We start from the raw sequence: 15,815 nt of genomic DNA, 5'->3' as shown, positions 1-15,815 counted from the left end.
TTAAGCACTGGACTGCTAACTGAAAGGCCGGTGGTTCAAAACCGCTAGCTGCTCCACAGGAGAAAAGACCTGGCAATCTGCTCCCATAAAGATTATAGCCTAGGAAACCCTTTGAGGCTGTTCTGCTCTGTCATATAAGGTTGCTACGAGGCAGAATCAACTCAACAGCACATGACAACAAGATACAGTACACCCCTGTTTTATATGTGTCAGGAGATAGCCAGTGGCTCTCAAGATGGCATGAAGATGCTAGTTTTAATAGACATTAGTAACCTGGGACCTGTCCTGTGCTCATACTGCTTAGCACTTAACTAGCTTCTACCCAAAGAGTCAAAAGCTGAGGAAATATCATTAAAAGGTATGTATTATGTTAACAGAGAGAATAACCTGGAGAGCTTGTTAAAACAGTTATCTAGGCCCTGCCCCCAGAGCTTATGATTCAGTAGATCTGGTTGGGGCTTACAAATTTTCATTTTTTTTAATACAGTCATAGGTGGCAAAGCCTACGCTACTCATCTGAGGACCACATTTTAAGAACTACTGTAGATAAGGCTTCTTAACATTCACTGAATAGACCATAGGCAGCAACTTCAAGGGTTCCCACTCCAGGCTAATTAAATACAATCTTTATGGCAGGCCCAGGAATCTGCATTTTTAGGTGGTTCTTATGAACAGTAAAACATAAGAACACCACTACAGTAGGCATATACTCACTAAGAGAAGGTACATGAGTACCTTACTTGACTGACTTTTTATACCACTAAAAACAGAGGATCTTAAGTGCTCTGAAGGTCCTAAAATTGTACTAGGCCCATTTTGGTCTGAGATCATGTACATGTATCCTCAGCTATATCCTTAAGCTGTATCTTCAGCTAAAGTATATATTTTGGGGCTAATTGATGAAGAAGAAATGTTGAATATTCAAAAATGTTAAGAGTAAAATATTATTTTGTTTAAAACACATAGTCCTGTAGTTACGGGGAAAAAATCCTTTTAATTGGCACCCTGAAACAACTCAAAGTCTATATTAGAGATCTAAGAGAACTTACTTTAAAAAAAAAAAAAAACTTCACTCCAAAATGTTTATCCATATTTTTCTGCTGGTTATCAAGGTAATTTGAAATTTTCATCTTCATGTTTGCGCTATATTTTGTACTCTTCAAGTACCTAGTTTTTTTCAGAACTTACATTTCCAATTTAGTTTTTAAGGATCTAAATTCCTATAACATCTCAAAAACATGGCCTTTTCTAAGGATACCTTTGAAAAGGGTTTCTTCCTATAAATTTTTTTTTTCTTTTCTCTTAAATTTGGCCATTTATTTTCTAAGGACATTGGCACTGGGTGGACAATCTAATTATTAGATTGAAGATGCATGACTAGTTCAATCTTGTATTTCAAAAAATGGATTTTAAAGTAACACAATTGTAGGAGTTCCTAAAGAGAGAAGAAACCTACGTCAATAGGTTAACCCATTAATTTACGAGAAAATTAATTTCTTTATTTCTTAGCCATGAATTCTGAGATTGCAACTTTATTAAATTTTGACTTAATTGTACTATTAATTTTTTTTCTGTATGGTTTCATTTAGGTATAATTATTGCTAACAATGCCTTTGAGATTATTAGCATTATTTTTAAAAATCCAGATTTTACTTTTTCTGAAATAGGTAAAAATGTCCTCTTGGGAGGGTGGCATGAGAGTTTTATTTAACTCAGACGTTTTCCTTAATTACTCAAAAAACATGTGGTTAGGCATTTGATGAAAAAAGTTAAGGGTTACTGATATTTTCAAAAGGGAGTTTCATAGCCTAGAAAACATGCAGAGAAGAATCAACCAGATAAGGCATGAGAGGCTGAAACAAAATCAGATGGAAAACTGAGTCAGTGGTTCTTACTCATACATTGTCCCTCTGCCACCTGTGTTATTCTGATTAACAGAATTCCAAATTGATGACTGAAACACTAAGTATAAACTTAATCTAGTGCCAAAATAGTATTTTTACAGCACTGTCTCTAAGTGCTCTGCTTGGAGAAAAGGAGCACTTTATAAATAAAACCATTGCAAACTACTTTTTCGTTAGGATAAAAAATATCTAGATGACTCTGTAATACTGTTTCTGTCTGTGTTTTATACCACCTGTATACATATTGTACCTGCTTAAATACAGGTAGAAAATCAACATATATTTCTTAGTATTTTAGAGAGTAATTATTAAGCCTAATTTGCACATGCAACTTCAAGGTTAACTGTATAAATGGATTCAGAAATGATACATAGACCTATTTGGTTAAAAATGATTAAAATACATCTTAGGAAACTTACCATGTGAAGTATTGATTTCATTGTAGTGATTTATAATTTGGACTGAGACTTTTGAAGTATTTATAAGCATGATAACTTCTGCATATTTGAAGCATTAGTAGATTTGGTAATCAACAGTTTTGTTTTTGGTACTAAAAAAGGTGTGCTTATCATAGGTAACAGAAAATCAACTCTAAAGTTTCTGTATTTGTTACCAGTTTTAACCCTGTTCAAATACCGGAAGTGGGAGGGTTAGGTGGTTTTGGCTTGTGGGAGTTCAGAGGATAGTTTAAGAGCCAGCTTTTCATTGTCATTCATATCCCTGTATCTTAAATTAATAACACCTGTCTGCAACTTTACATGCAACCTATGTATGAGCTATAAATCCAGGGTGGTATTCTAAAATATCCAACTTATTGTCCTTTTTTAAAAAACATTTAGAATTTTTTAAACCCTTTTATGTCTCATTGTATCTTCTCATTATTATTCTCATTAAAAAACGTATATACAATGGCTTTTTCTGAGTTTAAGGAAATGGCACGTCCAAATAAAAGTTAGCTAACATGCAGTAAAAGATATGGAACCAAAGCTTGAAGAGTAATGGTAACGGTAGGTGTGTAGTTGTATTCCTAGAAGTGAGAACTAAAAGCATATATGAATTATCAAAAGTGTAGAGATCCATATATTAAGCCTGAAGAGGTGTCCCCAAGTAATGGCATAGAATAGGAGGATCCAATAAAAAGAATAATCATGAAGGTTCAGGAAAACTTAGATCCCATTTTATCACAGAGGCCAAGGGAAAAGAGCTTTTAGAAGGGAATGGTTGGCACTGCTAAATGATACGGGGCGGAGCAGGGGGAACTGAGAGAGTCAGTGTACTTGACAATTGGAGACCATGTTTAAACTAGCCTGCGGAAACCCTGGTGGTGTAGTGGTTAAGAGCTATGGGTGCGAACTGAAAAGGTCAGCAGTTTGAATCCATAAGGTGCTCCTTGGAAACTCTATGGGGCAGTTCTGCTCTGTGCTGTAGGGTCACTGTGAGTCAGAATTGACTCGACAGCAAAGGGTTTTTTTGTTTGTGGTATTCAGCAGTATGATAGGAATGAGAAATAGATAACAGGGAAAGGGGATGAAGACGCTAGTCAGAAGATGGAACAGCAGGCATAGACCACTTATCATGAAATGTATTGAAAGAAGAAAAAGAAATAATAGTTGATTTGGAAAGGCAGGATTTCTGGAGTAGGAGAGAAACTCTGATATAAATCTTTTTGTTATTTAAATAAATATGCCCCTTTTTGAGGTAATGGTAACATAATACAAAGGTATCATATTAATGATAGAATAAAATTTATATGCTGTACTATTTACCAGTAAACTGTTTTTGTTATTTTAGTCGTCCAAGCTCCAAATCCTTTTTTGGAAATTCTTGTGAATGCACATAACACACTCCCCCACACCTCTGTACTTTGAGGTTTCTCAGTTTAATAATCATTGAGATCTTAAGTGTGATGCAAATTTTCTTCTCAAAATGCACATAGATTAAACAAGTCTTTTCTGTATCTAAAACTTCTCCCTACTTTCTGTTGTGAAAAGATAATGTGTAACCTAGTACCATTTTTTCCAGGTTTTACCAGAAAGAGCTTGGTCACAGTCAAAATCACTAACTAGTGTTAAATTTTATATCTAAAAGCCATAAAAAAATAAATAAATAAATAAATTTTTTTTCCAAATTTAATTGAAGTTAAAAAATTTAGATAGTATATTACACATGTAAATGAGTGTAAGTCTAGAATTTTCATATAGATGTTTGGTATTTTCAGGTACTCACAAATAATTATTAGATACTCTCAATTTACTGTGACACGTGTATATCAAGAATTACTATATAGACAGAAACAGAAATTAGGACAAAGGGAAAATAAATGTAGTCACAGTGCGATAAAACCAGAAGTTAAGTGAGTTGGTAGGAGCAGTAAGGGCCTTTGCAGCTATTGAAATTGGTCTGCACATGTGTGGACTTTGTTTGGATTCTTGTTCAAACTAACTGGAGAGAGGTGGGGAAGTGATACTTTTAAGATAATTGGGGGAAAATTGACCATGAACTGGGTATTAGATTGGAACTGATAATAGTATGTGGTGACAGCAATGCATACTGTAGTATTTATAGATGAATTTATAGATGTCTGGGGTTTGCTTTAAAATAGTTTAGCAAAAAAAGGGGGGATAAGGGGACTATAGCTAGAAAAGAAAGGCAGGATATGAATAGTTTTTGAAGCTGAGTGACTGACATTGGGTGAGTGAGGGTTTGTGTATGTTTTAATTTTGTATAATAGTTTACATTAAAAATGGATTACAGGTTTGGTGCTGAGATTGATAACCATTGAAGAAAAGTGACTACAATTTCATTTTTTAAAAGTAGAATGTTTTATGTCATACTACATATAAAATAAAGCAGTCAAAGTAAGAAAAACAATAAAGCTGTGAAAAGCAATGTATATGCAAATTCCTTTAACATTGTCTTCCTGTATCTTAATTATGTCACACTGTCTGGCATATAGGAGGCACACAGCAAATGCTTACTGAACTGTGTCTCACAACAGTAAAAGTATTTAATTTTTCAAGAGATTTGAAATTTCCTTTTTCTTGAAGAACTTAGAAGGATTGCTAGAAATGGGGAGAATTTTTTATCTTGTTAAGAATTTTTATTTTTAATGTTTAATATTTTTAATATTAGATTTTATAAAGTTGTTTTATAATGTCAAGTTTAAAATAACCATAAAAATCTTTAAATAATTGTTTTGCTATATCATTATTCAGATTTAGTTTCTTTATATTTTGGTTCCTCAATATGGTATTAAATTTTCATGTGTTAAAATATTTGGTTAACTTACCAAGAGCAAGCTGTGTTTTTCTGTTGAGCTAAGAAGCTCAAATATTAACTTAGACTTGAATTGCGTACTTTTAGGTAAAACATAGTGTACATCCAAACCAAAAACCAAACCCATTGCCATCAAGTCGATTCTGACTCATAGCGACCCTATAGGACAGAGTAGAGCTATCCTAGGAAACATAGGGTTTCCAAGGAGTGGCTGGTAGATTTGAACTGCCAACGTTTTGATTAGCAGCGGAACTCTTACCCACTGCGCCACCAGGGCTCCTTTATAGTGGACATAAGGAAATTCATATACTACAAACATTAAATTGTCAGGGGTAAGGTTTAATTTCTTTTCTTCATGAAACTACCTCAACCAAATTGATGAGTTTTACCTTTTTCAGTCGTTTTAAAGAGATGAATCACTGCCTTATAATACACCTAGCCCAAACTAACCCAAAGTAGTTTAACACTAGATAAGTGGCTTATATCTAGTCAATGTGTAATATTCTGTTTTTTCTGTAATTTAGAATGCCACTAGAACAAAGTTGCTAATGAACAGGGTAATTTTCAAATTACATCAAAGAAAGAGAGCTAAAGGACTCAGGTTATAATTCACAGAATGACTGATCATTCTCTAAAGAACTTGAAATTAACTCTGTGTATTAGCTAGATTGGGCTCTGTGTAATCTAGGTCAGAAGTTAAAATCAGAACAGATAAATGATCTAACGGGTATCCAAGGATTATATTCATTAATCAGTAATGCCTGTAACAACATTTTAAAAGTATTATCACAGTTCACATTTACCTGTGACCACATCTCTCTGATCTCCTTGCTATTTGAGGACAACCTCAATGATTCCTAATCAGTAACCAGTTGCTGTTGAGTTGATTCCAACTCATGGTGACCCCATGTGTGTCACAGTAGAACTGTGCTCCATAGGGTTTTCAGTGGCTGATTTTTCAGAAGTAGATTGCCAGGCCTTTTTTCCGAGAGGTGCTTCTGGGTGGGCTCGAACCTCTAACCTTTTGGTTAGCAGCTAAACATGTTAACTGTTTACAGCACCCAGGGATTCCCAGTACTTCCTAGACCTTGCTTTTTCTTTCATAATCTCCCCTCATACATATATAAATGCCTGAAATACTGCCATACATATAGTAGACACTCCTTTAGCACTAATTCATTCTTTTGTCTTTTTTTCCAGTGTCATTTTTCCCCTCAGCCTATAAACATAAACAGGCATCTCCCATCTTTAAAGAAAAAATAAAAACCACAGACTTCCTCTAGATACTATTTTTAGCTTTCCTCCCTTTGACAGCCAGCTTCTTTAAAGAGAATATACTTATTGTTTCTTACCACCCACTTAGAATTTTACATTCTTCTTTCTCAGCCAGTCTGCATCTACTCTGAACCTCGTCCACCCACCACCGAAATGCTCTTTTCCTGAGATTACCGGTAACTTCCTTATTTTTAAATATTTCTTAAAGATTGCTAGAAGTTTTAGTTTATTTGATCTCTCTATCACTTCTTTTTGATCACTGTCTCCTAAATAATTTCTCTTAGTTTGAATCCATGACACCACATTCTTTGAAGGACAGTTCTTACCTCTCTGACCAGTCCTCTGTCTCTCTGGCTCTCTTTCTCATCCAGAGGGCTGCCACATTTGGTTGTTTGGATTATGTACCACACAGTTCTGGAGGTCATCATTCACATTATAATCTATGTGAATAGTCCTCCCTGACAGTGTATAACTTGCACTGATACTCCACGAATTTCTGTCTGAGGACCTGTTCTTTCATACCATAGTAGGTGCTCAAAACCAGTTGATGAACTGTATTCTAATCCTGTCCCCCAGCTCAAACTGACATAAATGCGCCAGTCTATATTTCTTGCCTACAACTCTTTTGAATTCCAGACCCATATAAACAGATGACTACTGGGTATTATATGACTGTCATGTAGGACTTACCATGTCAAAATCGAATTCAAAATCTTTTTACTCTAACTTCTTCCATCCCCCCAACCTATATCCATTTCTCATATTTTCTACGAAGAGCCACCTTAAGTTTGTCATTCAGCCTCATTCTCATCCAGGTAGTCAACAGTTCTTGCCGATTCTACCTCCTAAACTTGATGTTTTCAAACGTTTTGATCTCGGCACTCCTTAACATTCTTAAAGGTTATTAAAGAACCCAAAGAATTTCTATTTATGTGGGCTATATCGATATTTATCATATTAGAAATTAAAACAAAAATTAAAAATATCTATTTATGAATAACAATATTAAACCATTATAGTTTGACATAAGTAACATTTTAGTGAAAAATATTTTCCAAAACAAAACAAAAATTAGAAGAGTAGCCTTTTACATTTTTGCAAATTTCTTTAATATCTGGCTGAATAGAAAACTGAATTCTTACATCTGCCTCTGCATTCACTCAGTTGCAATACGGTATCTGGGTTGAAGTAATGAAGAAAATTCAGCCTCACACAGATATGTGGTTAGAAAAAGAAAGTAATTTCAGGTAATTGATAAAACTAAGGTAAAGTCTTAAAGGTTATTTGCAATATGGGACCTGAAACCACATCAATTAATTTTTTATACTATTACATTAAAATTTATAATGATTTTATAGCTTCATGCTTTAGTTCACTTAGAAAATACTGATTCACAGAGTTGGGCAGATCTTCAAAATGTTAGCAAAGCTATCATACAGTACTTTTTAAAAGCCCCTGGGTAGTACAAATGGTTAACACACTCAGAAGCAAATTGAAATGTTGGAGGTTCAGGTTCACTCACTGAAAATTCTGTGGTGCACATTTCTACTCTTAGACACATGGGGCCGCAATGAGTTGGAATAGACTCAACAGCAACTGGTTTTATTTTATTTTTTAATCATATTTGTTAAAACACCACCAAACTCACGAGAAAAGTCTTTTGGGAAGCTATCAACCTCATGGTGGCAGAGGCAAGTTTTTGCTTGATAGCTCTTTTTTTTTTTTTGATAGCTCAAATTTTTATCACTGGCAGTCAGACCCTTTCAGTTGTAATCCTTGGAGTGACAGGCTCCCATCATTCATTTTCAAGAAAAAGCCTACCAAACATCCAAGTCTGAATAGTTTGCCGATCGTTCTTTTTATGTAAAAGACTGTATCATGTGAAAGAGTGGCTAGTTCCTTTTGTAATCCCAATAGTTGTGCAAGTCTCTTTCCTCATAACATAATATTTCCTGGTTGCACTACCTAACATTTAAGGCTGTTTCACTTCAATAATGTTTCTTTAACCTTTCACGATTAACACAAGTCCCCACTGGAGGGAAACAAATATTTTTAGCAGGAAAAGTACAGTCCCAAAAAACCTGAGAGCTGGAAAATGTAGGTGTGATACCATATGTCCCACAGGTCACGAAAGGGTCAAGATTTAATAAAATCAATAAATTTTATTAAGTAAAACTTTCAAAGTGAAACGGACTTTTTTTTGTCCTGTGGGACAGTGAAGAATACAATGATACTAGTATAGGTTGGTACTACCTCTTTGATCTGTGCTTAAACCAAACCAAACCCATTGCCATTGAGTCAGTTCCAACTCATGGTAGCCCCATGTTATATGGTAGAGCTGCTCCATGGGGGTTTTCTTGACTACAATCTTGACAGAAGCAGACTGCCAGGCATTTCTTTTGAGGCACCACTGGGTGGGTTAGAACTGCCAACCTTTAGTAGTTGAGCACAAACTGTACCACCGAGGGACCTGGGTCCCATCATCGGTGCAAATATCCACCCAGTGAAAGAGGCCAGATAACATGTAAATAACACCTTATTTATGAAAATAGTTTTAATCTCAGGAACCTCCTGAAAGAAGTCTGTAGACTGTACTTTTAGGACTGCTTCCTAAACGTCCAGGACTTGTTGCCCTTGCCCACTCCACTGTTTTAGCTCCAGCTTTTATTCTTACCTTTGTTATTTTCATAAGCTCCTGACTGATCTCCCACCTTTTAGTCTCCTCTCATTCTCATGAGTTATCTTTCTAGAATACAAATCTGATTATGCTGATAGACTATTAAAATTATTCAACATGTCCCAGCACAATAGGATAAAATCCAAATTTCTTCATGGAGCAAGTTGTTAGTTACCTTTGAGTCATTTCTGACTCGTGGTGACCCCATGTGTACAGAGCAGAATTGCTCCATATCATCATGCCAGCTTACTCGCCGTTTTTTCAGCCAAACTAATTTATTTGTAGTTCACTAAACACATCAGTTGCTAGAGTCCCATACATTTGCATGTGCAATTTTTTCACCTGGAATATTCTCATTCGTAGTTCCCAAATACCACCCCAGCTGTGCCCATCATTTTAAAATCACCTCATGTTACTGCTCATGCAGTTAGGTGCTCTTCCTGTGGACTCCCACAGAATTTTATATTAAACTTTGTTACAGCACTTATGTTGTATTGTGCTTATTTGGCTTATGCATCGGTTTCCCCATTAGATGGTGAGCTGTTTGAGGTCAGAAGCTGTCATTTTATTCCCAGTACCTAGCACAAGCAAAGCAACAGTAATCGTTCAACCAATGTTTGAGTATTTGGATGAGTTTCATAAACACTACTATGAAAATATAAATTAAATCTATGATATTTCATTCTCTTTTTCTTCCTTTACTATCCTTAGGTAGAGTTGCTAATGATTAGTAAAAAGACCAGAAAATGGGCAGAAAAGATAAAATAAATATAAACCTCTGCCACTTTATTGGATAAAGTAATGAGTCTTTTATTTCCATAATTATAAATAAGATTCAAGGGAACAATTCAGGTTATATATGCGTTCCTGAAAAGTTGTAATGAATCAAATTTTGGAAAACTATAACCTTAATTCATTATAACTCAATCTCTAATACATTTCTTTTTCCTAATTTAGAATTCTTAGTGTGGAGGCAAAAATGGAAAGATATTTCTGAATCTGTTAATATTTTAAAACTAATATTTTAAAATAATGAGATTATTGAAATTGACTTTTGAATGTGTTCTCTGTATTTAATATTTCTAAAACTTGGTTGTATTTTGTGTTGTGAGCATACAGTAAAATAAATCTTTTAAAGTAATCTGTCAGAAAGGCACCTAAGTAGAAGTCCACTTATTTTAATATAATCTACCTGTATGCAGCATGTATCAGCAGAAACAGCCTCTGCTAAAAGGGAGAATGAAGAAAACCAAAGACACAAGGAAAAAATTAGTCCAAATGACTGATGGACCACAGGTACTACAGCTACCACCAGACTGAGTCCGTTACAACCAGATGGTACCTGGCTACCACCACTGACTGCTCTGATGGGGATCACAATAGAGGGTCCCAGACAGAGCTGGAGAAAAATGGAGAACAAAATTCTAACTCATAAAAACACCAGATTTACTGGTCTGAAAGAGACTAGAGTAAGGCCCCGGACACCATTTTAGCTCAGTAATGAAGTCACTTCTTAGGTTCAGCCAAAGATTAGATAGGCGCATAAAACAAAACAAGACTAAATGAGCATACCAGCAAAGGGGCAAGGACAAAAGGCAGGAGGGGACAGGAAAGCTGGTAATGGGGAACCCAAGATCAAGAAGGGGGGAGTGTTGACATGTCATGGGGTTGGCAACAAATGTCACAAAATATCACAACAAATGTCTACTAATTGTTTAATGAGAAGCTAATTTGCTCTGTAAACCTTCATCTAAGTACAATAAAGAAAAAAAAAGAAATAGCCCCTGCTAAAGAGGAAGACAAACATGTACCAAGATTTCATACTGTATAGAACTTTAAAAGATAAATAAAAGTTTTCTTATATGTAGGGAAGTGTATTATCCACCATTTATTCTGCATAATACATTACAAGTAGTATAGTAAAATCCAAATTACCTAAAAGCAGATTTTTCAATTTGTATATCATATTTTGTTGCCCGTTGGCCATTTCATTGTATATTAGCAGCTGAGTAGAGGAGATAAAATAATTTTTAAAAACTAATCTCTTTGGAATTAATTTAAAATTAGATGATTACTGGTTTAAACATACTGGGCTGAAACAACTTTTAGAGACTAGATGTTGCCTAACCCAAAATCACTGCCATCGAGTCGATTCTGACTCATAGTGACCCTATAGGACAGAATAGAACTGCCCCGTAGAGTTTCCAAGGAGTGCCTGGTGGATTCAAACTGCTGACCTCTTGGTTAGCAGCTGTAGCGCTTAACTACTATGCCACCAAGGTTTCCCGATGTTGCCTAGTAAATTAAAATTGTTTATGAAATTACGGAGGAAATCATTAAACCTTTCAGAGACCTTTATTTAAATCCTTTAAAGCAATCATTTCTTTATAATGGGCTCATGCAGTATACCCCATACCTTTAAAGCATATTTGTTGATTAAAAATATTTAGTAATTGTAATTTCTTTAAAAAGATTCTGAATTAGTAAGATTTGTGTTGTGTAGTAAGATTTATGTCTTTTCAATTTTCTCAGAGATAACTGTTGGCCAAGAATTACTTCTTGGGATTATGTTTTATTCTATCTCCCATTGCCTTGAATTTTTAGATGTGGTAACATTCTCTTATCCGTGTCAGTGTTGTATATAATTAGAATGCCATGATAGTGAGAAAGTAGATCCCTTTTACATGCTTCCTTAAAAAAAATTAATACTTTAATTCCATTGATTTATAGAAATTATTGATTGTAAATGTTAGCAGTGGTTACCCGAATTCATCATTGGGTGTACTGGGTGTATAATGTCAAAGCTCATATTTAATCTGAAAATTTTACTTGAAAATAGTTCCCTTTTTTACTGTGTATATGAAAGAATCACTGGAAATTGAAAACCAAAGAATATATATTTTGCACATAAATCTGTTTTCCAGCATTCATTTACTACATTCATTGTCATCTGTTGGTTCTTTTCTTTATTTCATAATTACTTTCAAAATTCAGCGTTTTTATCTAATTTAACATTTTCATATCTTTAAAGGTCCCCAGGTGCATCCAATTTTTCAGCTTTACCAAAGATCTCTCCTTCATCTCTATCAAATAATTATAACAACATCAACAACAGAAAGTAAGCACTGTGTCTTAAAAACTCTTTGTTTAATTGATCGCCCTTTTGTGGTTGCAAAAAATCTCTTGTATCTAAAATTTAGGATTAAAGTCTTAATGCATTAAAATCGGGTTTCTTTTCAATTACAAGTCAGTTCTACAAGAAAGAAAATGCAGTTATAAACGTCTTGATTTAATACATATACTACAGTAAAAAAAACTTTTTTACAGTAGTTTGTTAAAATGAAAATAAAGCACTTTCAGGATTTTACATTCTAAACATGCTCAACTTTGTAGAAAGAATATAAACTTCAGATGCCATTTTAGAACTAGAATTGTTATCACCTACAATATGTAGTATTTCTTAAAAGTATGTCTGATTCTCAGCTGGAAAACACACAAAAATCTTTGTTTATCTAAAAAAAAAAGGACAGTCACTTTTTATTAAAGATGTTCAGTAAAACAATTCTTTTGTCCCATCATGAATAACATTCAGAATCTTGGAATTATAAAAGTTATGCAAAAGTGTGTGCAGTGTTGCTATAAGAAAAACAGAAGTAAGCCACTTGGGCTTCACTGTAACATCTAATTATAAATGTATTGGGAGTACCTGGGTGGTGTAACAGCTAACACGATGGGCTGCTAACGGAAAGGTTTACGTCCATACAGTCTCCTTGGAAAAAAGGCCTGGTGATCTGCTTCTAAAAAATCCACCGTTGATAACCCAATGGAGCACAGTTCTCCTCTGATGCACATGGGGTGGCCATGAGTCAGAATTGACTCCACAACAACTGGTTCTGGTTATGAATGTATTACCTTGAAAACTGGTGTGATTTTTATTTTATTGAAAAGGGTAAAAAGAAAGTTTTCATTATATGTAATTGGCCCAATCAAATTATGGAAAGAACTTTGAGCCAGAGGTGATTCTTTTTATTTCCTGTTAACAGCATTTATGTAGTTAAATATTTGTACTGCTTCTCTAGTTCTCACATGGCATCTGATTGTTCCAGAGAGTTAAAATAGTAAAGTTATTTGTGAAATAATCTTTAAATGAGACCAATAATTGTATTTATAGGTTTAATTAATTACCCCCTAAAATGCATATTTTTGGAGAAACTTACAAAATGATTTTAATGTACGTGTAAGTATAAATGGATGAGAACAGCTATAATAATTTTGGAAAGGAAGACTAATGAGAGGATTTAAAAAAAAAAAAAAAAAGAGCCCATTGCTGTGGAGTTGATTTCGACTCATAGCAACCCTATAGGACAGAGTAGCACTGTCCCAGAGGGTTTCTAAGGAGCAGCTGGTGGATTCAAACTGCTGACCTTTTGTTTAGCAGCCAAGCACTTAGCCACTGCACCACCAGGGCTCCAGATGAGAGGATTAGTCTTATTAAATATCAAAACCAGTAAGAATTTAAACATTACAGTATTGACCCAAGAATATACCTACAGATCAGTAAAATAGGACAGCTCAGAAGCAGACCTTTTTATATAAAAGAATTTAGTGTAATCTGAAAGCATTCTAGACTAATGGAGATTGGATAGATTATTCAGTGAATATCGTTAGGAAAATTGGATTGTTATTAAAGATTTCTCTTTAGAACTTCAAGTCCAAGATAACTTTCAGGCATATAAAAATTAAAAGGCAAATAAATGAAAAAAATATTTATTTGCTACAAATTTTTAATAAAGGGTAAATTCTTAATATATCAGACTCATAAAAATCAGCAAGAAACTTTCTAAGAACTCAAATAATGGACAGTGGCACAACCATTTGACTTACCATATAATAAAAGTATGGGAATTAAAAAAAAAAAAAATGCCCACTTTCCCCCACCTCAGTCACATTGGGAGAAATTAAATGACGCCTATTTTTGTAAGGGTTCTGTTTTAGTGGTTGGAGTATTAACACCACTTTTCTAAAAAAAAGTGTGGTAGTATGTATCAAGATGGTTTAAAACATTTGTGCCCTTATTTCAGTAATTCATAAAAAGGTATGTGTACCATAGTATATAGTGAAATACTGAAAGACATTATGAATATGCAAAATTACACTCTAGTATGTTCACTTCTACTTAAAAATGTATATGCGTAGTCAGAAAGAGTGAAAGGAAATATCCCCCCATAATACAATTAGTATGTTATGTGATATCTTTCCATTATATTTATCAAAAGTAATTTCTTTATAGTAGATAAAATAGCACATGTTTCTACCAGTTGTACATGGCTCCCACATCTACTGTATAAGAATTCAGATCCAGGTATAATATGTATTTATAGTCATTCTTTGGAGAAATTTTTGACATTCAGTATAGACTGTCTTTTAATCAAAGTCACCATCTTAATATATGTTGTCTGATGTGTTTCTGTTTTTGTCTTATTTTTCTCTCATAATAAAAAATATGACAGTACGATCTAACCTCAAAACCTCTGCATGCAGAAAATATTGAGAGGTATTGGAGTCTTAAGTTTAGAACATGATTAACTAATGATTCCACTCCTATGACTAGAGTATATTTTTAGCTATTTGCATTTGTCTAGTTTAGGTACCAAAACAGGAAATTTTAATACCAAGTAGCTACTGAGGTACCAACACGCTATGATCATTTTGAGTTTAAAAGTGAACTATGTATTGACTATCTTTCTTATTAAGGAACAAAATTTAAACATCCATGAAATGGAAAGCGTTGTTCATTGTGTGTTTTTGTTTTTTCTTTAAAAACTTGAATTACAAATAACATAATTAGCTCAACAATATTTCACATAGAATTTATATTTTGACTTCCCTTTCAACTTGTGGAAATACCTAAGTAGAGCCAAGGACTTCAGATGGAAATAAGCATAGTTTCTAATTAAAAGTATGTAAAATAGGTTTTGACCATTTTAGATTAAATACATTCTTGAAACTTCACGTATATGGAGATATTCTACAAGAATAAATTTTATATTAAAATCACTGGTTATGATATACTAGCTTATGTGAAATTTATAAATTCAAGACTTAAACAATTCTACAGTGATACATTGCTAAGATATACATTTTTAACTTTCAGAAATAAAAATAAGTTAGAAAGGTAATAACAAAGTATACTTACAATTATTCTATTGGACTTTAATAAAGTTTTAATTAAAGATTAATAATAGGAAGAATCAGTAGCCAGTACTGTTTGCTTACCCTCTGTATTAATTTTTCTTATCTGTTGGTCCATACAGTGTTTGTTTCAATTAAAATTTGCTTCAATTAAAATTTAAGTACATTTTTAATGTGTGCCAATTTTTTTTCTCCGGTAATAGCTCTATTACCTGCATTTTCTACCCTGCTGTATTTGCTTTGCTCTGTTACTAACACTGCCTGCAAAAAATATGTTTAGTGTATTTTTTGTCAAAACACTTATCATTCCACATCAGTGCACATTTCTGTTAAATAATTTAAACATTTTTGAAATGTAAATGACTTCCTGTATGAGATGTAGCCATGCCCAGGAGCTGCGGATTTTGGAGACCACCAGAGCTAGATTCAGTTATGTAACTTGCCTAGCCATATGGCTCTTGGCAAGTTATTTAACTGCGAGCATCTTTTTT

At 33.9% G+C, this 15,815-nt stretch overlaps 1 protein-coding gene across 7 annotated transcripts in view; it reads left to right on the top strand.

Moving 5' to 3' along the window:
* Positions 1–15,815, top strand: part of USP15 (ubiquitin specific peptidase 15) — a 139,238-nt gene that overhangs the window by 74,456 nt on the left and 48,967 nt on the right. For 5 of the 7 annotated variants that reach the window (XM_064283946.1, XM_010598440.3, XM_064283947.1 and 2 more), the window contains exon 7: positions 12,164–12,250. The exons of 1 other annotated variant lie outside the window; for it this stretch is intronic. In XM_064283946.1, coding sequence (XP_064140016.1) covers positions 12,164–12,250 — 87 coding nt within the window. Of the gene's footprint in view, positions 1–6,566; positions 6,632–12,163; positions 12,251–15,815 lie in introns of all 7 variants that reach the window. One more of the 7 variants, XM_023558359.2, reaches the window with a different exon arrangement.

The sequence above is a fragment of the Loxodonta africana genome, chromosome 4, assembly GCF_030014295.1.
Source record: "Loxodonta africana isolate mLoxAfr1 chromosome 4, mLoxAfr1.hap2, whole genome shotgun sequence".
NCBI classification, from domain to species: Eukaryota; Metazoa; Chordata; class Mammalia; order Proboscidea; family Elephantidae; genus Loxodonta; species Loxodonta africana.
This window is presented reverse-complemented; position numbering and strand designations above follow the sequence as displayed.